The sequence below is a fragment of the Halichoerus grypus genome, chromosome 4, assembly GCF_964656455.1.
Source record: "Halichoerus grypus chromosome 4, mHalGry1.hap1.1, whole genome shotgun sequence".
NCBI lineage: Eukaryota > Metazoa > Chordata > Mammalia > Carnivora > Phocidae > Halichoerus > Halichoerus grypus.
The window spans coordinates 101,391,333-101,418,593 of NC_135715.1; the positions used below are offsets into that span (position 1 = coordinate 101,391,333).

The 27,261-nt window shown below is 36.2% G+C and overlaps 2 protein-coding genes across 12 annotated transcripts in view; one reads left to right on the top strand and one right to left on the bottom strand.

The window, feature by feature from the left end:
• CCNT2 (cyclin T2) overlaps positions 1–18,147 on the top strand; it is a 38,311-nt gene extending 20,164 nt beyond the window's left edge. For 2 of the 7 annotated variants that reach the window (XM_036106935.2, XM_036106936.2), the window contains 8 exons: positions 492–620; positions 2,395–2,455; positions 4,293–4,355; positions 7,518–7,563; positions 9,150–9,313; positions 13,329–13,399; positions 13,917–15,075; positions 15,177–18,147. In XM_036106935.2, coding sequence (XP_035962828.1) covers positions 492–620; positions 2,395–2,455; positions 4,293–4,355; positions 7,518–7,563; positions 9,150–9,313; positions 13,329–13,399; positions 13,917–15,075; positions 15,177–15,244 — 1,761 coding nt within the window. In that variant the 3' untranslated portion in view covers positions 15,245–18,147. Of the gene's footprint in view, positions 1–491; positions 621–2,394; positions 2,456–4,292; positions 4,356–7,302; positions 7,399–7,517; positions 7,883–9,149; positions 9,314–13,328; positions 13,400–13,916 lie in introns of those variants that run through there. The other 5 variants (XM_036106933.2, XM_036106934.2, XM_036106939.2 and 2 more) reach the window with 4 other exon arrangements.
• Positions 18,148–24,399: 6,252 nt separating this feature from the next.
• The window catches only part of MAP3K19 (mitogen-activated protein kinase kinase kinase 19), a 46,069-nt gene continuing 43,207 nt past the window's right edge, over positions 24,400–27,261 (bottom strand). For all 5 annotated transcript variants that reach the window (XM_078070708.1, XM_078070711.1, XM_078070712.1 and 2 more), the window contains one exon: positions 24,400–24,466. In XM_078070708.1, the coding sequence (XP_077926834.1) occupies positions 24,400–24,466 (67 nt within the window). The remainder of the gene's footprint in view (positions 24,467–27,261) is intronic.

Consider the following 27,261-nt stretch of genomic DNA (forward strand, 5'->3'; position numbering starts at 1 on the left):
ACCCTTTTTCTGTCCCGAAAGCGGTATTATGTAGCTCTTAGCCACACAATGAATTGTTGATTAATTTAAAAGAACCCTAGAAAGTAGTAGCTGTACCTAAAAAGAAGGAAAATCTGGGTATATTTTACTACTTTTTTTTTTTTTAAGCTATGGCTTTATTATTTTGCTTGAGGTTTTTTTTTTTCCCCCTTTACCTCCACAATATGCATTAGTAAGATTTAAAGTTTCTTTTAGTTAGCCCAAATAGAAGTCTTTTTCCTTTTTCCCTTTGGTGTTCTATTTGCAAAACAAGTAAAGCAGGTTTTATAGACTAGGGTAACTAGTTTTATTTAATGAATCCCTTTATTAAAACTCTTATATCAATCTTAGCCCAACTCACAGTTCATACTTTTAATACTCCATTCCTTCTTTGCACGCCCCTCCTTTAGAAAATAGAAGGTTTTTCCAAAATTTTTTACTTTTAAATCACCAAATGTTTATCTTTTCTGCAGATAATATCACCTACCGCATTATTTTTGGCTGCAAAAGTGGAAGAACAGGCTCGAAAACTTGAACATGTTATCAAAGTAGCACATGCTTGTCTTCATCCCTTAGAGCCACTGCTGGATACTAAATGTGATGTATGTAATAATAATTCAATTGGTGTTGCCTTCCAACTGCTGCTTATTTCTTTCACCATTTAGGATGTAATACTGGGGAGTGATCTAACAGAAACATATTTTATGTATGTACATGAGTTTCAGTGTCGTTCTGAATCATGTTAAGGCTGTGATTCAAAGGTGGTTATAAGTGTTTCACATTTTGTTGTTTATCCTCACAGCAAACCTATGCTGTATGTAGAGGGTAAGTCATATCATCTCCATTGTTTGGGTCCATTTGAGACCAGAGATAAATAACTCTTAAATTGTCAACAATGAAAAAAAATAGAAAAAACCCCTGGACTTGCCTCTAGAACAGTAAATAGTAATTTTACAGAATTGTTCCTTTGTTAATGCATATATACTAATAGTTACCTCTCTGATACTGATCCATAAAGATGCTGTTTTACCATACTTTCATGAGAGGGTTTTTTTCATATTTTAATTTTCCTCAAGAGTAATGCTAACTTCTAAACAGCTTGTTCATCATCAGCATTTTAATAGACCATTTTGAAAGTGCCATTTTAAAATGTTATGACATCTTAAAACAGAAGCTAGAATTCTAGGCCTTTAAATTCACTTTGCCAGCACTTGTATTATAGGTGAGTTCCTTTATCGGGAACTTTTAACTACTAAATGACTGCCAGATTATATTAGTTTACTTTCATTTAGTTAATCCTAAAGTCCAGATTAAGTATATCTGATACAAAAAAAAAGTGTATCTGATTTTTTTTTTTAAAGTATATCTGAGTTTATTAATGACAAGTTTTATCTTAGATGTTGGCTTTAAGGGAGTGAGATACTAATGTAACCATTCAATAATAAAGAATGTGTGATTATTCAGAGATTGTTCTTGTAATTTCTATTAACTTTACAAATTCAGAATTAATTTTGGTGAATACTTAGGGTATTGTTCAAATAATAGAAATCTATGCTTTAAAAAAATCATCTAGTGACCTTTTTAAAATGGGACATAAATAAAGGTGCTTTTCACTCTGAGTTTAGCAACATGTCCTTACATGAATATTTATGTATGATGTATTGTTTTTTATCACCTTACACTCAGTTGTCATAATTTAAGAAATTTGATAATGGTAGAAATTTTTCATACTCTTTATTCCCAGAGTAATTACAGTAGGGGAATGATTTGTTGAAGTTAAAAGAGAAGGCCCTCTATTTCCCCATGGGTGTATGATACATTCTTTTGATATTTTATATCTAAAATGTTTTCTTTTAACCTAGAGATTTGAGGGTTTGCTTTGATTTTATTTTGTCTTTTTGAAGAGAGGAAGTTCTAAAAAAATAACTCACTGACTTACTCTCACCATCAAGGAATTACTACATGAAATATCTTAGAGTGAGTTTATGCGTCTTTTCTTCACAGGCAGGTTTGAATTTGATGTTCTTGCTTGAGTTGGTGCTTCCTATCTTAGTATGTCTTGAAGCACCAGTGCCTACATGAAGTTTTGTATTACAGGCTGGAGGGTTTGTTGTTTTCAGTTAAGCTCTACCTCCTTTCATGTTATTGTTGTCTTTTTAGGGGTTTTTTGTTGGTTTTTTTTTTACCTTGTTTACATATTCTGTATTAGAAGTAATTCAATTTAGATTGGTTGTAGAAAATAGGATTTGTCTGTCGCCCTCAAATTATTTCTTTTGTGTTTCCAAACTACTCTGATTCTTCTGTAATGATTTAACGGTCCCATAGTCTAGTAGTGTTTATCTTAAGCATTTTAATGTTATTATTTTTACCTGGCAGGCTTACCTTCAACAGACTCAAGAACTGGTTTTACTTGAAACCATAATGCTACAAACCCTAGGTATGTACTTATGTCAGATATTATTTTTGTGTTGTGTTCTTCAGTGTGGTGTCCTAAAGATGGAATAATTTTATCATTGAACAAAGTTTCATTTTAAAACAATGTTTGGGGCCAGAATAGTATTACCTGGTTATAAGGAAACCATTTTTTTAAAAATTTCATTTACCATTAATTGAATGGTAAACATAGTTTTCATTGTGAAAGACTGCATATGATTGTAATGTGTACAAATATTCTGACTTATAGTCAGTATTTAATAAATTTATCACATTTTTAATGTGACACAGTAGTTATTTAAATGATCATCCTTTTCTAAAAGTTACATTGTCTTCAAGTTTTTTGCAATTTAAGTGACCTCTAAAGATTATTTATTTAAATCTTTCACTTTATTGTTGAGGAAATTGAGACCTAACAAGGTCTGTCTTGTGTGAAGTCATATATTACTTCTGGAAGAACTTAGCAGTGTATGATGGGAATAACATGGGCTTTATGGAGCTCTTGGTTTAAAATCCATATCCCTTTGACTTGCTTTTTAAGCTTGGGCAAAGTTGTTTTACCTTTCATATCTCCATTCTATATATGCGAGGTGGAGAAATAATGTCTGCCTTAACATTGTGAATTTGAAGATGAGAGAGAGTATATAAAAAACATGTACCACATAGTGTGTGTGTCATAAGTAGCCATTATTCATTATGGTAGTTATTTATTTATTACTCCATTCCCAAACGTTGAAAAGAAGTGCGATAATCATAGCCTCCCATCATGACAGACTTTTTTTTTTTTTTTTTAAGAAAAGTAGCTTGTTTGAAATAGATATAACTTGTTTGATGTTTTTATAATATAAAAAGATATAAAAATAAAAGTGAGAATCTTATTAGCTCCAAATCCAATGATTTAGCATGTTATTGCTTTATTATATGACATTATATAAATATGAAATTTACAAAGATTTGTGTAATAAAGGTTAAAAGGAAAATTACGTTATTTTAAGGGGAATGTTAGAATTTTTAAGATACACTTCTGTGGCTTTGATTAAAGTATGATTTTGCAGTTTTAATTACAGTAGGAATAGATCACACAGCAATTTTAAAAATCTAGATTACCTGTTTGTCAGGATGTTACTCGTTTACTGCTTCTGAAGACACTAGATGTGACCTCCACTTTTTAAAAAAAGGAAAAACCATGCCCTGCCTAAGGGTTGTTTAGACATTGAAAGCTCTTTCAGCATTTTATCTTTGGTTTTAGAAACAGTGATTTAAAGAATCTTGAGCCTACAAGGTTCACTTGTCTTAATAACTTTATTATCAATGAAGTGTAATTATAAGCTAATTATACTTAGCTTTGAAACCCTCTCATCTAAGGCATACTAAGAAAATAAGAGGACTATAAATCATTTAAAAGGTCCTTTTTATCCCACTATGGCCCAGGGATTATATTTATGAAAAATATTCTTTTTACATCTTCGGAAAGAGTTGTAATACGTTTAAAAATATGTTACATAGTTGAATTATTTGCTTAATAGTTATATTTTCCATAATTTTGTTTTTAACCTGAGGGTAATCTCAAACTAATCATAATTCAGAATTTTTAATAAATATCACCCCAATCTACGAATAGCTTTGTTAACCAGTTTTCATTAAGTGGAACATTGTTTTTGAGAAGAAATTATTTCTCGTCATTGAAGGTATAATGAGCATGTCAAAATAACTGTGTCTTTGGATCTTTTTAATAATGAACGATGTATTATACACATTTATGGTTGTGCTGACACATGGCATTTCTCAGGCAAGTATTGTAGTGTGGTAAGTGATTGGGAAAAAAGTGCTTTTCATTTCAGGTTTTGAGATCACCATTGAACATCCACACACAGATGTGGTGAAATGTACCCAGTTAGTAAGAGGTAAGTGATCTTTGAAACTTCTAAATTAAGTATTAATGCTTTTTATTGTCTGTAATTGATTTGAATGAGTTTTATCAAAATGGGGAGATGTCGTTTTGAAGCAACGTCTTTTGGTGTCCTACATCTACCTATTCATCTACTTCTGTATGTGGTTCTACCTGGTGAATTAGTTTCCTTTAAACTTACAGGAGAATCTCCTTTCACTAAAAAATTGGAGGGCTTCCAAATATTAAGACTCTCCCCACCTCCCCATTAGGCTAAGCCAGTCCCATTTCATTTAATATTTAAGAAGTTGGCCATTGACACATACACGCAGAAAATTTCTGGTCTATCTCAAGCTTTCATTGACTTCTAGAAAAATGATGACAATTTAAGAATTTGGAGGCCATCCTCAGATCTTTCAGATAAAAATTGTCTTAGCAGGTTTGCCATTTTGGAAATATTTTCCCCGTGTTCATTTGAACAAAATTGGTTTAATACATTTTTCAAAGTTCTTTAGCATTATTGAAAATAATTTCTTTTTTGTGTGTTTTGGGGAAATACATAGTATGCTACAGACAGCAAGTGATGTGCCTATTAAACCTTTTAAAACAGGAGTAGGAACTTTTTGTATTATTTGCTTTACTGCTTATGAAGCATGTGGTATACATTTTTCTACTCTTGTTAATGAATCCTATGTATCTGTTCTTGTATCCCTAGATATATTCTTTACACAGTTGCATGTTGTTACACTACTTCTTACTTCTACTTTCCTGTTTCCCATTTGAAGTGTTAATGTACTAAGAGCAACCACTTGGAACTTTCATTGTGCCTTTTTCTGTTACTTTTTGAAAATGAAATTTTGCAGTTTCATTCTTTTACCCCCAGATTCTTTTCTTTAGGTTTATTCCAAACAAAATGGGTAAGACTTTTAAAGGCTCTGCTTTGTTTTTTAGTGTTTACCTGAATATTCTCACATTTTATTCCTTCTAAATTTAATTCATATACCTGGTAGGATTTTATTATGTTAATGGCTACATTTAAGACAAACCTGTTATCACAGTGTCATTGTTAAGACATGGATTTCTGAAAGTCCCATTTATATTTTTTTGATTCGAATAGCTAGTACATGTTATGACTTGTAGAACATATTTAATTATGATTCCTGTACTTCATGGTTATTGGAATATAATTTAGAGCACATTTTCATCCCAGAATTTCAGTGTAGTATAGAATTATATTAGATAACTAGTGTATATGTTTGAATTAAGAAAAAAAAAGTTTTAGAGTAGTTTTCCTAAAAACTTGAAAGAATAAGCTGTTTTGTCAGAATAATGGGGAGCCATGTAACTTTGCTTTAAACTAAGCCTAATGAAAAAAGATATTTATATAGGTTAAAATATATATATATGTACTTAGTAGGAGATGAAACTGAATTTTCAGCTTAGTATCATTGTGAAATTTGAGTCCTCTTCAAAAATCCATAATCAGAGTTCAGTAGCTTTTGTACATGTTCCCCTGTATCTAAAGCTAGAGACATCAAGTCCATTCATTTGCAAAGTTGAATAGTAAGTTTTTAAAAATTCACAAAAACTATAAATTTGATGTTTTATCCAAAGCAGAATATTTAAATCTAATTTTTTGTTGTTGTTAATGCTTAAAATGTGACCAATTCTTAAATTTTAGTACAAATCTTACATATGTTTAACTTCCATTTTGTCTGACTAACATTTCAGGTAACTATAGTTTACATTTCATTCCATTTAAAAACATTCTTTCATGTTTGGTGTCTGTTTTTCTTTGCTCTGTTAAAATTTTCAGCTAACAAACATTTTCCCTACATTCTTCCTCTGTTGCACACTGTTAATAGGTTATTGAATTTAGATATATTCTGAGGTAAAAACTGCTACGGCAATTTAAAATTATTTTTACTTCCTTCTCTACGTATTTTGATTCTTTGAGGGGCAGGGGGGTGGTAAATGGTTTGGTTTCTTTAAAGTTCTTCGTGCCCCCTCCCCGCCCCCTCTGGACTTGAGAAAGTTGATATTATGCTACTTTGCTGCAGAATTGGCTAATGTCATTTTACAGGGACCTTTCATTTCTGTGATTTCTCCTTCCCTCCCCACCAGGAAAGAATGCCATACATAAGTCACACTGCCTCCAAGACATCTGATGCTTTGACACTCTTCCTTAGCACAGCTCTGCTAAGCCCAAATCCCTTTTGTATACCTTATGTTGGTGATCCACATGGGGCAGCAGGGATTACAGGTGCCATGAAAAAAATAGAGGGCAAATTTGAGGCCTGTTAGAGAGGGGTGAGTTGAGGTGAACTGATCCTAGGTGAGCAGAGGGGAAAGGTACATCAATGATTATGAATGTAATTGGGGGAAAAGGGAAATTATAGCAAAAGAATCCCTCTTGGGGAGAATAAGAAATCAGATAAAGTGAGCGGGGGACTGTTTTCAATTTCAATGTCTTAAAAGCTAGTTGGTAAAAATTGCTTTTCCTTTGGGGACCAGTGTTGAAGCATCCTGATTCCCCGGAGTACTTATATCTTTTTCTAAAGTTGACTATTGGATTCTGTAAGAAAAATATATGTAGTGGAGTTTTCTATATCTATGCCCTTAGGATGTTTCTAGGTCGTTTATTCCTTGTTGATGCTTAGTAGCATGAAAAACTGAGCAGTTTGTGCTCTCTTGAGTTTGGGGGGGTGGGGGTTTTGTTTTCTTTTCTTTGGATGGAAGTACTTAAGCCAACTTAAATATGATGACTGAGGATTAAGTCTGGCAGGCAACTCTTTGTATTTTGTATTAGACTTCAAAATCTTTTCTTCTTCTTCTTCTTCTTTTTTTTTTTTTTTAAATCCAGGAGAATGCTTTATTGCAACTTTTAGCTGACTAGATGCTTAACTTAGTAACAAGTTTAGCCCTTGTAACTGGCTAGCTAAAAGCAAATCGGCTTGTTTCTCAGATCTTTGGGGGATAGCAAGAAACATTTGAGTGAATGTTGTTGAAGATTTTCAGTAGTATAGAAAATGATGGCGCTCTTGTGATATTTGTAAGTAGTAAGTAAAATTTACTTTTTGTGTACAAAACTTTGAAGTTTTTGTTGTGTTGAGAACTTTTTGATGGTAGCACATTAAAGCTGATAGTATTGTCTTCGTTTTTTTTTCTTTTCTTACAGCAAGCAAGGATTTGGCACAGACATCCTATTTCATGGCTACCAACAGGTTGTTATCCTGACCCTCTTTGTTGCACTGTTGTAGCACACTATAGCTTCCTTTAATGCAGGGCCCCCTCAATGTGTCTCTTACCCTTGTTGCAACAGGAGACTGGACCATCTACTGTGGTGGTACCTTCCTGTCTGCTTTGCGGTGTATTGTACAAGGGACTTTTGGCACAGAGGGGTTAAATGCACATTGTGAAGTGTAGTGGTGCTTTCTGATGACATATTCTCGATTTGTGAGTGCATAAGTCTAAAATTGGTAGCCTGAATAGCAGCTAAAGATTACAAAGAGCTAAACTTAACGTAGAAATTCGAGCAACTTGGTAAGTATAAAGCTATTTCTAGTTTACAATTATAGTTAAATGACAATTTTTTTAAATTTCACATTGATCCAATCTTAACTTTAATCATAAAAGTTTTTTTTTAATAAATAAAATTTATATAACTTGGGTTTTTTTTCCAGATAATACCCACTAGTTGTAAATCAGAAGTAGCCAAGTCCTGTCAGTGCCTAGATTTGACTAAGTACAATTTTTACTTTAAAAAAACTTATTTCCTTTTCAGTTTACATAAAGAAAAAGTGGTGTGGGTTTGCTCTTGATAAACATTTTTCATCAATTCTGAACTGAACTGGAAGAATAATTTTTTAAAGCCTTTAATATCTAATAGATAATTCTGTTCTGGGTTGATTATATTAATGCCTTAAATTTGTTTTTTAAATGGGTCATTCGGGAGGAGGGGACCAAACTAGCATTGTGTGGTCCTTGATTTCTTGTGACACTGTTAAGTTTTATGTAAAGCTTTGGATTGGCAAATACGAATATATTTTCTTAGGTATATGTTGTTGGGATTTAACCTCTATCCCTTGGAATTTTGAAAAACAAAGTACTAAATATAAAACTTTCATTAGAAAAAGCTAGCTGTAACATGTTACATGCCCAGTTTGGGGCATATAGCAGAAGGAGAAAGGTAGCATTTTTCTAGTACTTAGCAGCATTGGGCCTTGAAGCTGTTCACCAAAAGGTAAGTTTTCTCTGTGGCTTTGCTGAAAAGAAGACAGAGGTTTACATAGATAAGTGTTAGATTCTCTTTGACTTGAGAATTATGTTTGTTAACCCACATCAAATGGTAGAATTCCTGATTCTATAATGTGATGTTGAAATTACTTTGTCAATTTTACAGAGTCTTCTGCTTTTTCTTTACTTTTTTGCCATGACATTACAAAAGAAACAAAAATACTACAAAAAAATTAAAATGTTATATGCTGATTATTGGAAATATACTGTCTTCTCCTTTTATGAAGAAGTAAAAATACTTCAAAATTTAGAAATATTAATATATTAGTAGTCTTAATAAAATAATAGTATAATGATCTGGGGAGTCAGAATGTAGAGAATGTTCATAATCTATGTAGGTTTTTTAGTATTAGAATTTTATAACTATAGTGCTAGTTTTTAATAAGGTTTTGTACTGTAGACTTAAAAAAGAAAACGTTTATGTTTTTGCTCTAATCTTATTGGTAAATATTTTTCTTTGTTTTACATATTTGAATTACTATGGTTCTTCGTTTTCAAACCTGCTCTACAACAGTCTCCACCTTACCACCTTCTGTCTTCAGTACAAACCAACAGTGATAGCATGTGTATGTATTCATTTGGCTTGCAAATGGTCCAATTGGGAGATTCCTGTGTCAACTGATGGAAAACATTGGTGGGAATATGTGGATCCTACGGTTACTCTAGAATTACTAGATGGTAAGTAGAGAAAAATAAATCCTTTTTTACGTTGAAAACATTTTTTTATTATGGAAAAAGTCTGCCTACTTTTTGTATAGGTTTGAAAAAAAGCGAATCCCCGTGACTCATACTTAAGTGAACAGTTACCAGTTCTGGCCGCTCCAACATTTCCCCCTCCCTTTGTAGTTATTTTGATATTAATCCCAGATATCTCTTCAACTATTAATATTTCAGTTTGTGTTTCAAGAGATAAGAGACTCCTTAAAAACATAACTACAATTTCATATTAACAATTTGGTAATAGAATTTTAAAAAGTATAATTACATGGTCAGGTGAACGTGATGAAAATAAGGATTCATTAGCCTAAAGGAAAAAAAAAAAAAAAGAAAGAAAGAAAAAACCTTGAACATGTTTTAACTACCAATGACTATCTAAAGCCTTCAGGACTTTTCAAAAAACATATATATGATTTGTAATGCTATAGGTTGGTATTCGGTTATAACTTACTGTAGAACATGTGAAGCAGTGAGCTAAAGGTATTTCAGGGTAACATTCCTTGCTCTGTAGTTCCACTGATAGTGACGTGCGTCGTTATTGCCTTGCATTACTAAATATGAATTGACAAAATCGGGGTACAAATTCTATAAATCGTGAACCTGGAGTTGGGTGTCCTAATAAGAAATTTCTCTGGTTAGAGATAAGAGAAGCTGACCAGAGGTAGGAGAGATTCTTGGGGATTCAGACATTTTAACCAAGTATTGTAGATTTCAGAAAGGAAATAGATTACACTTCTTACCGAAGATACACCTAAATTCGTATGTTAGGTTTTCAGCTTACTCTTTTTGTGGGCTTTCCCTAACTTCTGTTGCAAAATTGAAGCTAATGGGAAAATAGGATTTATATCTGTTGCTACTGAGGACGTATGTTACATAGAGACCCCTTTGGGTTTTGAATATGATCTTCCAATAAAATCTCACGTTTCTGTAACCTAGATGTTTGTTTTCTGTGGAGGGCCAAAAGTAACTCTAATTTTAGGGTTTATGGGCCCTTCTGTCTATACCAACTACACAACTCTGCCACTGGGGCTGCAGAGCAGCCCTGGGCAATCTGTAAATGAATGGGTGTGGCTGTGTTCATTTACAAACACGTCGTACAGGTCATAATTGCAATATTGCCTACCTTTCTGGTAAAATATGCTTCCTTTTTAGATTTTTTGATTTGGGGTTTTGTGGTTTTTTTTCCCTGAAAAATTTCTCACAGAGTATGTATCTCATGCTATATTACTGCCACATGATTATGCTCTTTTCCTTATGTTGCCAGAGGTTTGTTTTGTTTTGTTTTGTTTTTAAGTTTAACAAGAGAGAAGGGAGGGGTGCCTGGGTGGCTCAGTCAGTTAAGCGTCTGCCTTCGGCTCAGGTCATGATCTCAGGGTCCTGGGATCGAGTCCCAGGTCAGGCTCTCAGCTCAGCAGGGAATCTGCTTCTCTCTCTCACTGTCCTTCTGTGTTCTCCCCACCCTCCCTCAAATAAATAATTAAAATCTTTTTAAAAAATGAGAGAAGGAAATCTTAAATGAGTTGAAATGGCATCTTCTAAAAGTGGGGGCTTTTTTCATCTATGACTTGAAAAATAGGTTATCGATGCCACCATCTTACTTCAGCAGTTAAAAGATAAGATAAAGTAGGTGTAATCTGAATAAAAATAGTTTATATACATGATCCTAAAACAAAAGTTCACAAAAAGCAAGTAGTCTGCCTCTTAACACTGCTCTTAAGTTATAAAGTTGGTTTTTTTGACACAGTGAGGGCCACCTAAATAATCTCTCTGCTTCCATCTGAAAAGGCTCAAGTCTCTTACTCATTTGGAGAGCCACTGAGTAGGAATCTGGGACATTTAAGACATTGACAATTTCAGCATTTCCTATAGCAGTCTTTCTCTGTGTTTTAATCACAAAAAAAAAAAAAGAGAGAAAAGTAACAGTTTAAGATATTAAGATATATCTGAATTTTAGCCTGGTGTCTAAGCATTAGTGCTCACTAAAATAATTCATTTAATGACTGTTGCAAAAACACCGTTGGCTTGGACTTGGCCTACCTGTAACATTTGTTGCTTTGCAGAGTTTTTATTTTCTGATTAATAACAAACCCTCATGTGTTTTTTGCATTTTGAATTTTTTTCTGTATAGTAGCTTTGAAGGGAAAAGCTCTATTTTAAGCATCATCTGTGATTTTTGTGCACATAACTAATAGATTAGCAGTGATTATTTGACAGATTCTTAAGTGTCCAAGTAGAAAAAGGTGGGGGTTTTTTCAGGTTAGGAAGAATGGTAGTCCAGGCATTAGATTGTTTTCATTCAAATTGGATCAAAAAGTTCATGAATCTTGAGCAGGTTTAACACAGCTTATGAACATATAATAAGTGCCGAGGTTTTGCATATTTTTTGCTTCAAGAAAAATTTCGTATTGTCTGAATTTTCATTATCAGTCTTGGCATATTTGCCTAGAATCATTCATAGAGAAGCTTACTGTGTATACTAAAAAATAATAAATGAATCTATGTAGTCTCTACTGAATTGGCATTATTGATATTACATGATATTGTAATTCATTTGGTATGAATATTTGTCTTGAGTGGTCAATAGCTTTATTAATGGCACTATTTTGGGGTTAGGAAAGTAGAATTCATCACTGCACCACCTTGGAAAAGTGAGTCATCTCACTGTAATCCCAAATTTAAGAAAAAAGTGAGGTAAAAATATATGACCAGGGTGGTTTTACTAATAGTTAAGAGTAATAATTACTAGGAATCTGAGTATAGATGGAAAAATTTTTTTCATTTAACACTGAAATAATTTTAAACTTAAACTACAGAATAGTACAGTTTCTATATACCCTTTACCTGGTTTCTCCAATGTTAACATCTTATATACATGATATCAAAACCAAGAGATTAACATTGTTACAATATTATTACCTAACTATAGGTTTTATTTGATGTCCTCAGTTTTTCTGTTCTAGGATCCCATGTTCCATTTGCTTGAAATGCCCCTTAAATCTCTTCTAAATTATGTCAGTTTTTCTATCATTCATTTTCTTTTGTGACCTTGACACTTTGAAAAATAATGGTCGGGGGCGCCAAGGTGGCTCAGTCAGTTAAGCATCTGTCTTCGGCTCAGGTCATGATCCTAGGGTTCTGGGATCAAGCCCCACATCAGGCTCCCTGCTCAGTGGAGAGTCTGCTTCTCCCTCTCCCTCTGCCACTCCCCCTGCTTTTGCGCACACGTGCTCTCTTCTCTTTCAAATAAATAAAATCTTAAAAAAAGAAAAAAAGAAAAAATAATGGTCAGTTATAGTATAGAATGTTCCTCAATTGGGGTTTAATATTTTTCAATATTAGATTGAAATTATGTATTTTTGGCAAGAATACCACAGAAATGGGAAATGGGTTGTACCTTACCCTGTGCATCTTATCAAGGGCTACATCATATATCAAGGGTTGTTTGTTTTGTTTTTCTCAAAGTGTATACCTTATTACTGGTAATAATAACTCTGATCACTTGGTTAAGGTGATATCTGCTGAGTTTCTCCATTGTAAAGTTACTGGTCTTCTCTTTGTAATTAAATATCTTGAGGAAGGTATTTTAGGATTACACAGATACCTTCTTTTTCCTCAAACTTTTGTCCATTAATTTTAAAGAATCTATTGATAGATCTTGCCTGCAATAATTATTACTATGATGTTTGCCTAATGAAGATTTTCTATTTGGGGGGAATTTTAATGCTACTAAATTTTCCAGAGATTCTGAGTAAGCATGGGGGTGGGGGGAGAGTGATTTTTTTTTTTTTTTTTTAAGAATTCATCTTTGAATATAGCAGTTCAGATCTGTGTCTACTTCTATATTTGCTGAAGGTTGAATAGAAGGGTGACAGTGAAGTAGATGAACTCTTGAGGCCCCTTTTTAATATTGCCCACTTGAGAGAAATATAAATCCTAAAGACACCTTCTAAGTTTTAAATTTAAATTTTATTTTTAGAGCTAACACATGAGTTTCTACAAATATTGGAGAAAACACCTAGTAGGTTGAAGAGGATTCGAAACTGGAGGGTAAGAGAATTGGCAGGGTTTAATAGCATATCAGTTTGTCGCTTATCTAACAATTACATAGCTAACCAGTTTGAATTTTTTGGTTAAATATCCTTATTTCCAGTATTCCTAGATAATTACAGTGTATTGTAAGCTGCATACACTCATAGTTTATTCAACTGCTGTGTCCAGTGGACTTTGTTAAGTACTTTATAAATTGTGTGTTTAATTCTCACGGTGATTATAATGGAAATATTCTCCTTATTTTACAAATGGGCAAATTAAAGCCTAGACAAGTTAAATTACTTTCTCAAATGCTCGCTAGGATTTAACCTGTATCTAACTCTGAAACCAGTGGTTTCCACTTTTTACAGCCTTCTTTTGGGCCTCTAAATAAGACATTTATTTACTGGTGACATAAAGCCTTAAACCCCAGGTGATTTTGTTTGCATATATTTAATATAGATTTTTATAAAGCAAGGAAATTTGTATTAAATTCCTTTGCTGTCATTGCTTCTTTTGTGTTTTATTTAAATAGGCTAATCAGGCGGCTAAGAAACCAAAAGTAGATGGACAAGTTTCAGAAACGCCACTTCTTGGTTCATCTTTGGTCCAGAATTCCATTTTAGTAGATAGCGTTACTGGTGTGCCTACAAACCCAAGTTTTCAGAAACCATCTACATCAGCATTCCCTGCACCAGTACCTCTAAATTCAGGAAATATTTCTGTTCAAGACAGCCATACATCTGATAATTTGTCAATGCTGGCAACAGGAATGCCAGGTACCTCCTATGGTTTGTCATCACACCAAGAATGGCCTCAACATCAAGAATCAGCAAGGACAGAACAGATGTATTCACAGAAACAAGAGACATCTTTGTCTGGTACCCAGTACAACATCAACTTCCAGCAGGGACCTTCTATATCACTGCATTCAGGATTACATCACAGACCGGACAAAATTTCCGATCATTCATCCATTAAGCAAGAATATGCTCATAAAGCAGGGAGCAGTAAACACCACGGGCCAATTTCTGCTACTCCTGGAGTAATTCCTCAGAAAATGTCTTTAGATAAATATAGAGAAAAGCGTAAGCTAGAAACCCTTGATCTGGATGTAAGAGATCATTATGTAGCTGCCCAAGTAGAACAGCAACACAAACACGTGCAGTCACAGCCAGCCAGCAGCAGTTCTGTCACTTCTCCCATTAAAATGAAAATTCCCATCACAAATACGGAAAAACCTGAAAAATACATGGCGGAAAAGAAGGAAAAGAGCGGATCACTGAAATTACGGATTCCAATACCACCCACTGATAAGAGTGCTAGTAAAGAAGAACTGAAAATGAAAATCAAAGTTTCTTCCTCAGAAAGACACAGCTCTTCCGATGAGGGCAGTGGGAAGAGCAAGCATTCGAGCCCACATATTAGCAGAGACCATAAGGAGAAGCACAAGGACCATCCCTCAAACCGCCACCACCCTAGCAGTCACAAGCATTCCCACTCACATAGTGGCGGCAGCAGCGGTGGCAGTAAACACAGTGCTGATGGAATACCACCCACTGTTCTGAGGAGTCCCGTCGGCCTGAGCAGTGATGGCATTTCCTCTAGTTCCAGCTCTTCAAGGAAGAAGCTGCATGTCAATGATGCATCTCACAACCATCACTCCAAAATGAGCAAAAGTTCCAAAAGTTCAGGTAGTTCATCTAGTTCTTCCTCCTCTGTTAAGCAGTATATATCCTCTCACAACTCTGTTTTTAACCATCCCTTACCCCCTCCTCCCCCTGTCACATACCAGGTGGGCTACGGACATCTCAGCACCCTCGTGAAACTGGACAAGAAGCCAGTGGAGACCAACGGTCCTGATGTCAATCACGAGTACAGTACAAACAGCCAGCATATGGACTACAAAGACACATTCGACATGCTGGACTCGCTGTTAAGTGCCCAAGGAATGAACATGTAATCATTTGTTTAGGTCCATTTTTCCTTTACTTTTTTAATTTAAAAATGGTTAGAATGGAAAACTTTCTCCTGATCTAGCAGTGGTAACACCTGCTCTTGCTGCCACTGTATCAATATTTGTAAGTGCTGCTTTATTCTTCATTCTGAAAAGAAGAGATGATAGTAAACAAGTCTTTATCTCCACATATGATAGTGTTATAAATACTGTAAAAGCATGGAAGGTGCAAAACTCAGTATTTCTACAATTGCAGCTAAGAACATTAGGATGAATGGCTGGCTGCTTCTAGGAATATAAGATGCCTCAAGCATTCATTATTTATAATTTGAATACTGTAGCTATTTTTTTGTTGTTGTTGCTTGGCTTTTGAATGAGTGTAAATTGTTTTCTTTTGTGTATTTATACTTGTATGTATGATTTGCATGTTTCAATGATAAAGGGATAAAACAGTATACTGACAACTGTTTACAAGAAAGTGGAGAAAAATGTACATACATTTTTGTATGTTTAGATATTACCATAAATACTCAGGATTGGAGCTGCTTGTAAGTATAACGATATAACTTTATTTTATCTTGTCAGAGTCCATCACTAATCTAAAACAAAGGTGGCACTTTTTCATGTTAACCTTAAACTCTAGGCCTTACTGGAAGCCACTGAAGGGGGGGGACACTTCACTACCAGATGGGTATGCAGTGCCGCAGATGGTCATGTATTTACACTGTGAGGCACTGAACTTTTGCCTTCAGAGCTTCTGACCAGGTTGGCTGCTGAAATAGCCCCTAATTTTCTGAAGGCTTGAAGAGGAAAAAATAAAGTTTACATACTCTTGATGTGAAGTGCATTTGAAATGTTTGTCGGCTTGTTGCAGTACTATAAACACAGAGCTGTTAATAATGGTTATGTAGATTACTGTGATTTGAAAACTAAATCCACGAAACTTATATAGTGAAGAACTAGTAAGTTTTTTTCTTAAATAAAGAACTTTAACACTACATATTTTAACAGTAAACAGGGATTGCTTTTCCTTTAGTGTTCAGAATGACACCATATTCTTAAACATACTCCTCCCATGAAGTGTGTTTGTGTGTGATGCCATATTTCTTTTTCAGGTAAATGCAGTCTTCCTTATAGAAATGAACTTAACCTGTTGCTCTCTCAGTTCTTTTATATTCTAACAATAAATAAAAAGAAAAGATCACTGACTGTGCATTGTACCTGTATTTATAGCTTATGGTTGTTATCAGGAAGCTCTGTGAGAAAAAAGGGTTAGCCTCCAGGTAAACAAGCTAGTGGAGGTTTTACATTTGTTTGCACATCTCAGTATATTCCTGTTGAGGTCAAGTTTGCACAGTCATCTAACTTCTGAACAAACAATAGACTTTAACTTGTTTAAAATCTGTCATAAACACCAGTAATGTGGCTCCGGTTTATCAGCTAATCTTGAATTTATTCTGTGGTAAATCTTTGAGCTGTTGAGTGTCTTTAGATGGGGTGAATTTTCAACTTTCGTTGAACTGAAAACTGTCTTAATTTTTTCCTCTATGTATATGAATTATTTTTGTTACAAAGCCACTGATACGTGCACAATTGTAATTTTACTCAAGTATGTTGCAGTTGTAAATATTAGAGCGTTTAATCTCGTGCTCTACCTTTATTTAGCGATTACCTAATTTGCCAGTAGCTTTATAATTTTTTTTAAGATAATTGTTCATTATTTTGTCAATGTTATTTGAACTTAGGATACTAGGAGCCTCTTTCTAGGGACTTTGCCTAGCTAGCATGTCCTAACATTTGTTCTTTGTCTTGCATAACTTTAGTAATCTTTGTCATTACATGTAACTTTGTTGCTCTGTATGGCATATTATTGTATCCATAAACATGGTAATTTTGATACAGTTATACTTTTACAGTGGTACATAATCTGAGGACTAGTATAGAATTAAGCTGAGTGCAAGATGAGGGCGGGGAAGGGTTTTGTTCTTGGTAATTTAGATGTGAAACCTCTAAGGAGCTATCATGTGAAACAACATAGGGTGGTCGTGCTACTGTATAATGGGGGATGATAATACCAGGAATTTTACTAAGATTTTGTAAAGAATATCCAAAAAAGTAGTGAACTTATTTTCAGTATGACATAGAAAACAATGTGAATATTTAAGGTCTGTGACTATACTTAAACTTCACTAAGAATTTGCAGAATTGTTTTGAGATGTGGGAATAAAGGTAATTTTGTTGAATCTTTATTGGTGCTAATGATGGACAGTTTAAAAGGTAGCTAGTATATATTGTTATGGGTCAGTACTTATTAGTACTTCCAAAATTGAATTTGAAATGCTATGTATTCACTTTTCACTCTGTAAATGTAATTCTTTACAATGACTTTATTTATTAAAGGGCAGCCAGTTGTAATTTGTACAGGATTGTGTGAGCTATTCAAACTCTTTAACCTCTGAAGAGGATTATAGGTTCTAAAACCACCATGGGGATGAATATGAAAATCCTTTTAAGTTTCATTTCCATTAAATGAAAACCCCTATTACTCATACTACCATTAATTTGTTTTCCCCATCTCATTTGCGTAAAATAGTTCATCAGCCTGGTCCCAATAGGCTCAACCAAAGAAAAAGACTCCAATGAATGGACATTATTATTGAGTCTTCTTGTAAGTAGCCATAAATAAACCAAAATAGTATCATCAAATTTAGGTATGAAATTCCACATGTGCAAAGTACTGTTAAGGTGATTTACATTTTTGATGAGATTTTTTTTAATATTTGAAATATTAAAAAGCATTATCTTTGAACATCCTTTAAAAGAGTGATTCATTTTTCAGTTGTCTTTTCCCTAGATCATAGTTTTGTTACCTTTATGCAGAAGCACATTGCATAGAAAGGCTTTACTTCTACCTCTTTTAAGTAGTTTTCCAGTATTGAGTTGTGCCCCCTAAATATATGCCTTAGCTACTTTAAAATATGTTTTCAGAACCAAAAAGCAGAGTGTTTTTTCACTGAAACATTCTTGGAAGGCCTGCTGTACCAAACTTTAGCGGTATCCTTTAGCGGTAAGACCTTGCAAAATGTCCCAATTCCCTTTTGTTGTTGAACCTGAAGTTTGTTTCTTAGGTTTGTCTTTGAAAGCAGTCACAGGTGCATCTTGATCTTTCTCTGTGTGTGCAGGTGCATTCTGGTTAGAGTTGTTGAGTCCAGATTTCTACCATGATATATCAGTGGTTTCGTGTGGAATGTCATGAGAAGTGCTTGCATGACTTTGTACCAACAGATTATAATTAGGTAGAATACCTTTTTTTTTTTTTTTGGTCTGTCTGTCTTCCTTGACCTAAAGAAATGACTGGTCTTCTTCAGAGAACCAAATTTTAAATGTTTTTGTTAGTTACCAGTTGCCTTTCCTAGCATTTTAAGCACATTTTTTGGTTATATTTGAGAATTTAAATTGCTGGGTTTTATTCCATAACCAACCTTAGAAATAAACCAGTGCATACCTATGCATGACTTGTGTACTGTAGAAGTATCTTGGGTCGATTAGATATGTTAGGGTATTTTGCATTTACTGTGGAAATAAGTAAGGAGGATTTGTTTTCTTTTTTTTTTTTAACATGGTAGTAGCTCTGAAGGAAGACAGTTATATTCTCAAAATATCTCACCATTTCCACATTTTATCTAAACAGTAAGCAGTTGTTTCTTTAGCTACTACTGTGCTTAAATTGCTAGGTGACTTTTAAGATCTCTGCTGAGAAAAATTTGAGAGCTCTTGTGAAGAATCTTTGATTTAGCAATCTTTTGCTCAAGAGGCTTTCTTGGGAGGCAGTAGGATTCACTAACTGCATTTACCCAGATGAAGGATCAGTGAATCCCACACCCAGGAAACTTGCGTTAACTGAGCTCACAGAATGATACTTGGTAATCTTGTGTGCCCGGATATTTATGGTAGGCTGATTTAGATGGGGATCTTTGCGTTGGAAAACAGCACATTCTGTCTCTGCCCTCCTAGGGTACCAAGTTATGATACCAGTGTATTAATTTGAGAATTCACAATTCCTCTAATACCTGAAATTTGATTGCTGTAAGCCAAATTAGAAGTGCGCTTATTTTGTAAGGGAAGTTTGCCTTTATAGTAGAGATGATCTTGCCAGTGGGTCTGGAATGCTCAGTGTTTTAGGTCTGATTGGCCATGCATCCATTTTTTTTTTTTTTAAGATTTTATTTATTTATTTGACAGAGAGAGACACAGCGAGAGAGGGAATACAAGCAGGGGGAATGGGAGAGGGAGAAGCAGGCTTCCCGTGGAGCAGGGAGCCCGATGAGGGGCTCGATCCCAGGACCCTGGGATCATGACCTGAGCCAAAGGCAGACGCTTAAAGACTGAGCCACCCAGGCGCCCCCCCCCCCTTTTTTTTTTTAAGATTTTATATGCATCCATTTTTTATTCCACAGTGTCGATTTGGGCACAGCCAGCTTTTGCTTCTGTGACTCCTCTTTTTCTGTTCCCGTATAATTTACTAGTATCTATTTTCACCTGACAGGTTCTTTAGAATAGGTTGATAAGCAAGATACATTGAAGGTTGTATGGCTAGGAGTAATTGTTTTCATAAAGGTGAGTTCACCCATTCACCTTTAACCCCAAAGGAGATTCTGAGAGCTAATTTCCCTTATTTCCAACTTTTGGGCGGAAGCCTCGCTTAAAACCTGTTTAGTAGTTGGTTTGATTTGCCTATTGTTAAGTAATGAATACATTCTTTCTTTTAAGGTGTATTTTTCAAGCAGCTTCACTTGGTTTGAAAAACTTGACCTGTACTCATTTGTTGTCCGCAGTGATTGGGATTTTGTTTTCTGAATATGCTCAGAACCCCCAAGGACTATTGAATAGGGTGTTTGCTGATAGAAAATCCAAAACAGGAATTTGTGTTTGTGGCATGAATTTAGTTAGTTACAGAATTTCAGGACAGTATCTATTACGAGGAATTATTAATAAAATTTGTTTATTGAAAATGTAAATCCAAGGCTGTAACGTGCTGTTAATGTGAGTCAGAAATAACTTTCAGTCCCTGGGAAATAAGGTCTTAATGTTAAGTTTCTCTTTATCTGAGTAACTTCATAAATCTTCAAGGAGTGTGGCCTTTGAGTTCATTCAGATTGTCTGTATTCTAGTCTCAGACCCACCACTTGGTAGCTGATGTCCTTGCGGTGAATTACCTGACTTTGTGCCTTGATTTCCTTACCTACAAAATGTACCTATTCATAGGGTTGTGAGGTTTAAGGTTTGGGCGATCAGGGAAGGCTAAATAGGTGGCATTGATGAGATTCTTGGTAGAGGTATGTTTTAGCTATTGGAGGGAATGATGAAATCCAGTCCAGGTGCATTAAAGTTGGGTGTGTATTAAACTGCATGCCTACTGTTTCCAGAATTTAAGTTGTTCATTCTAATTCATACCTCGGGATTTTCTTGGTTAAACTGTTGAATCACCTCCCCAAAAAGCAAAGAGGAGTTGCAATTATCTGGAAGGGGAGTTATCCGTGAAAAAATATTTAATCATAAACTACTTTATTATTGCTGCTCTCTCCAACCCCTTGCCTTCCCCACCAATTTACCCGCACCTTCCCCTTGAAAGAAAATTGAAGCCATGCAGTGGCTTTAATAAAATAAAACTAGGATAGAAAAGTTACTTTCTCTAAAATGCATCTTAAGCCTAAATGTAAAATAAATGTTTTGAAATCAATTAAAAGAGAGTTGTCTTAATCTTCTGTTGATAACACCAGTAAGGGCTTGTTGTATTAGCATATAATAAATTGCATGAGTTTTACTTAGGAACATTACAAAGTTTGTCAATTCCACCTTACCAAAGTTAGTAATTCCGTTTTGTAATACATCCTACTCCATTGTTTCTTCCCTCTTTTTTTGCCCTGCTGTTCTCAATATAATGAAAACAATTGTACATTTTTGTTTTAGTTCTGCTGTATGAACTGCCTTCTTCCCCCTTCCCAGTACCACCCTCCAAAGCAGTGAAGAGCCTCACAGATGAAAGGGTTTTTCTTTTATTGCCATGAAATTAAGAGCTTTTAGACCTTACAAGTGTCAGGGCATATACCCAAGGTCAGTTTTAGGTTTGAGTTTTGTTTTAGCCTTTCAAGTTATAATCCATAAGAGCAATTACTCTACAGATGAATTCAGCCATAGTTTTGCACAAGTGTGAGAAGTGATGTCAGTAGGACAAAGTACTTGAGCTTTTCCTCAGAATTGTTTGCTATTCCAGTTTTGCACTCTTGTTAATTGTAGTGATCACCAGTGAACATGCAGACTGCCTACATTGGGTACTCTAATGTTGACAGAATCTCCTGGAAAGCTTTTTTAAAATGCAAGTTTCTACCTTACATAGCGGCTTTAAGCTGAATTAATACTTGCAAGTGCAGCACGTATGAGGAATAAAGATGACCTGGTAGGTGATGGAGGCTTTTGACTGCTCATTGAGCAGATTAAGTGGTTTTTATCTTGGACCTATTCCTTCCAGTGTAGAAGGCCTCGGACTGCTGTAGTGGTCGTGCTGGAGGAAGTGGATGGTGGAGTCCTGGACACGCCAGTCCCATACTCCAGAGCTTGCTCTTTGCCATTCTGGCAGCTGTCCTCACTCCGCCACTGAGAAATGTCTCCTGTGCAAGGACTAAGGTAGCTTCAAGTTAGGGAAGTGCTGTAGAGTTGGAACTGCTCTGGGGAGTTAGATTTCCTTTGGTGGAGCAGACAGGAAGATTCAGTACATAATGAAGTGTACTTGGGAATATAATTAAAAACAAGCATTGTGAGTGGTGAAAAGGGAGCTGTGGCTAAGTGAAAAAGGAAAAGCTTTTCACACCATTAGAGTAACCAAAGTCACTAACTGGACTGGTGGAATTTGTTAATCAGCATCGCAGTGGGGTTTTGTTTGGTTAACGATGTAACTGTATTTATAAACCACACAGCTGAGAGGCAGCAGGCTGTAAAGTCACACACATTACTGAGTGACTGTCCTGACTTCCACCTACCAGTAGATGGCCTTGAGAAAGTCACTTAGCTCTCAACCCTATCGTTCTTTAACAAAATGAGAAAACCAACCCAAACAACAGAATTAAATGAGGTGCTTTTTTATATTAAGAGCTCAGGAAATGCTAGTCCTTCCCGTGACCACTTAACTCTACTCCCTATCTCCTCTCAGACACTCCTCCCAAAGGAAGATAAAAAGGGAGCAAAAATCTGGGCAATGATAAGAGCAGAGTTCCAGCCTGTTATGTCTTAAACACAAGGAATGACAAAACAACAGAAAACTCTTAGGACCAAGGGTCACCTACTGAAAAAAATTTTGAAGGTTCTGTTCCAAAGTTGTGTTCAGTATTCTATAAAGAGGGTTAGGGTTGTTAGCACCAACTTCATGTGTCCATTGCTATGATACACGTGTGTACAGAATATGCTTTGCTCCCTAGCCTTTCCCATGTGTAGTTTATTTGCTCCTAAATCAGATAAAACCATCCAGGTTTTAAAGAATGCTTAAGATCCCAACTAAAATTTTTTAAAAACCACTTTAACAAAATACTTCATTTTGTCAGATTATGCTGATATACAAGTAAATGAGGGACGTATCTCTTAAATTATCAGATATGAGAAAACTGTACAAATTACAAAGAAGGAAGGTATACCCAGAAAGACGTATCTAAACATGTCGGCCAAAGTAAAATCTTTTATCTCAGCTTGACTGCATTTCAGTTGCTTCTCAAAAACTTCTGAAGAACCAGCTTGATTTTGACAAAGCCTGACAACTGGTGTTAGAATACACCTGAAGTTAGTTTGTAATTGTGCCACTTTGAAATGATAGCAGCCAGTAAAAAGATTCTATAGAAATAGTTCAAAACAATAGGTGTCAATGAAATTTAGTAGATGAGTGGAATCACAGCAGTAGAAACCTTAATTAACAATGCTTCTTCCACCAACTTAAAACAAGGCATTGTAATAATTCTGACAACTTGTCCACTTTTTCTGGTGAGGTTTATCAGTGTTCTAGAAATGAAGAGTGACCTCAGGGGGTACCTGGGTGACTCAGTCGGTTGGGCGTCTGACTCTTGATTTAGGCTCAGGTTATGATCTCAGGATCCTGATGTCGGGCTTTGCACTCAGCCAGGAGTCCGCCTGAGGATTCTTTCTCTCCCTCCGCCCCTCCCCCTGCTTGCTCTATCGCTCTTTCTCTCAAATAAATAAATCCTTAAAAAAAAAAAGTGACCTCACTGGGGATGTCCATCATTTAGGTGAAATGAGCCCTGAAAAAATTTATATGCTGACCCACTCCCCTTGATCAGATCTAGCTTTTGTCCTACTAGCAGGCTTAGGTTTAGCTAGTTCTAGATGTGCCATGACTTAATGCACCCTGCAAATAAGTGAAGTCTTCAAGTCATACTATAAATTACAGGGAAAGCAGCCTGAGGTGTATGGAGCCACCTTGAACAGTACAGCTTCTTGTAGGTGGAAACTTAGGGGACCCTCTGATAATGAAATGCCAAGGCCCTTAGCTCTTCCTGTTAACTTTGAGGCTCCTGTAGTCTGCAAAGTTAAGATTGCTGCCAAAGTAAACAGAATCTAGCATCTCTCTAGTTTTTAATTTCTCACCTTCCTTTCGTTTCCTTTCCAAGAAATAAATGTCTTTACCCACCAAGCCAAAACAATTTTTTTTGTTTTTACAATTTAAGTTAAGGACATTAAAATTGATAGACCAAAACTAAAAGGTAGAATCCTACAAAGGAATAGAGATTGTAATTCCTGGACAGTCCAAAGCTGTAAACACTGGAATAGGTTTTTTGTTGTTATGTTGAAGAAAATGTTCTCATATACATGTGTAACCATGCCTGAAGCTTGAGGAGGCTAATACGTAGCAAACTTACTAGTTAGCGACACTGCAGGATCTGGTTAAATTGGGTTGAGTTGACTCAGTAGTAGGAAAACAAAGGTCCCTTAACCATCATTCCCACAATGAAGTAATCACAGAGTGCCTATAAAGGAACTGGAGAGAAAAGTGGATGTACATTCAGTGACTTCTTATCAAGAAGGAGTGCTTCAGGAGCTGGGCGGCAGAAGGTCGCTCATGCTGGTCCCTAAGAAGGGAAAAACAATTTAGAAACAGCACCCCATTAGTGCCTCCCAACTGGATCTACTTGACTCAAAATGCCAACTTTAAAAATGGAAGTACAGGGGCACTTGGGTGGTTCAGTCGGTTAAGTGACCGACTTGATTTCGGCTCAGGTCATGATCTCGGTCCTGGGATCAAGCCCCGCGTCAGACTCGGCACTTAGTGGGAAGTCTGCTTAAAGATTCTCTCTTTCCCTCTCCCTCTCCCTCTGCCCCTCCCCCACCCCTGCTTACGTGCGTGCACTCTCTAAAATAAATAAATCTTTAAAAAATTTTTAAATAAAAATGGATGTACAATCTTGGCCAAACAGATTTGAGTCCACACTTAAGCCTTTAGCTGTGTGAGCTTAGGTCAGTGACCTAAACTCTTCTCATCAGTAAAATGGGGAGAACAATAACACTTAACTCCTTGAGAGAAATAATGTATATACAAGTTTTGAACAGTGTCTGGCACATAGTGATAGTTCAAAAAGTAGTCACTATTATTAAAAACTAGGCCCTACTTTCCCATTGTACTTTTGTTCAGTTTGGGGTGTAATTTATACACAGTAAGACCCACACTTGTAGATGTACAATTTAATGCACTTTTAACTAGCATTAAATTTACTTTTAAAACTTAGAGGCACTGGAATCCAGAACTGAAAATCCTTTAAGGGGGCAACTGGGTGGCTCAGTTGGTTAAGCATCTGACTCTTGATTTTGGCTCAGGTTATGTTCTCAGGGTCATGAGATCGAGCCCTGTGTTGGGCTCTGCGCTGAGTGAGGAGTCTGGTTGAGATTCTCTCTCTCCCTCTGCCCCTTCCCCCACTCTTTCTCCCTCTCTCTCTCTCTCTCTCTCTCAAGATAAATAAAATCGAAGATCTTTTTTTAAAAAAGCCTTTAAGAAGGGGCACCTGGGTGGTTCATTCGGTTAAGTGACCGCTTTCAGCTCAGGTCATGATCTCCGAGCCCCATGTTAGGCCCTGCGCTCAGCAGGGAACCTGCTTCTCCCTTGTCCTCTGCCCCTCCCCCCCCGACTTGTGCACTCCCTCTCTCTCTCTCTCTCTCTCAAATAAAATCTTTTAAAAAATAAAAGATGTAGGGGCGCCTGGGTGGCTCAGTCGTTAGGCATCTGCCTTCGGCTCAGGTCGTGATCCCAGGGTCCTGGGATCGAGCCCCGCGTCGGGCTCCCTGCTCCGCGGGAAGCCTGCTTCTCCCTCTGCCACTCCCCCTGCTTGTGTTCCCTCTCTCGCTGTGTCTCTCTCTGTCAAATAAATAAATAAAATTAAAAAATAAATAATAATAAAAAAATAAAAAATAAAAGATGTAGACATTTAAATGTGTTTTGGTGATTAATTGAAATAATCCCATTTGGGGCACTCTTGGGTGAGCAAAGTAATGGGAGACAGTTATACACTTAGTACTATTTTGGTTTAGGTTATTTTTCCTCAAATTAAAATTTTGCCAATAAACAGTGAACAATGAAGCCGTGAACCAGTCAATAGTTATCTGCAATGACCTATTCCAAAGACATTATTTTGCCTAAATTGGCTATCTTTTGATAATTTGGGTGGCAGGGAATGGAGGCAGTGGGGGGGTGGGGAGAGGTGCAGGGGATAACTACCAGGATAGCCCAGATGAAAATGGACATAAAGATACAGTGACCATAAATTATTTTGAAATAAAACCTCCACTTTTGGAAGCCCTTTCTCCTGTCTTCCAAATACGCAGAAATCTCTCCTCTCCAAAAATTCTTTCCTTAACATAGCCAAACCCATTGACTTTTTTTTTTTTTTCCAACATTCATTATCCCAAACGTTACCCTTTGGCCCATTCCTCTCTATAGAAATTGCCCTCGTAAAATTAGCCATGATCCTCTCCTTACCAAATGTAATGAGTTCATCCCCCTTGTCATCTCTACAGGAACATCTGAAGCATTCACTGCCCCTCCTTTCAAAACGATCTCTGCATAGACTCGGAGGAAACTTTTCTTGGTTCTTCTCCGGCCTTGGGACAACTCCCCTCCCTCCCTCCCTCCTTTCCTTCAGCCACGTGCTGGACTTGCTGCTATGTCTGTTGTTACTTCTCCCCTGAGCATTTTCAATAAAATTTTCCTCAGCCCTCTTAAGTTGTTCATGACTATAGCTACCAACCTTCGGATTTCTAAAGATGGACCTCCAATCTCATTTGCTTTCCTGAGCTCCAATCCCATAGCTTCGAAAATTTCCTTAAATGGTGGGCCCTCTTCAATTCCCTCCCCTGCTCCTCTTTCACAACTTTCTATTATTTCTTCCATTATCTATACTCAAAACCATGCAGTCCCATCATGCCCCATCACCAAGTCCTGATTCACCTTCCTCTGGAATGTTTTGGAACCCTTCTCTTTATAGTCCCACTGCTTCCACCACCATCCAAGTCCAAGCTCTGGATTCCTGCTTGGCCTTCCAGTCTCAAGCAGCTCCGTGTGAAGTCCTTCGATGCACTGCCATCCGACTTGCTTTCCCAAAGGCCAGTTTCTTTACGGCATGATCTGCCCCAAATTCTTTACAGTCCCCTGCTCTTCGCTGCCTATTGCAACAAAGCTAACTGCCTTGGCCTGACTTCACAGAACTTTCTTGTTTTAAGATTTTATTTATTTATTTGACAGAGAGAGCACAAGCAGGGGGAGCCACAGGCAGAGGGAGAAGCAGGCTCCCCGCTGAGCAGGGAGCCCGACGGGCTTGATCCCAGGACCCTGGGATCATGACCTGAGCCGAAGGCAGATGCTTAACCCACTGAGCCA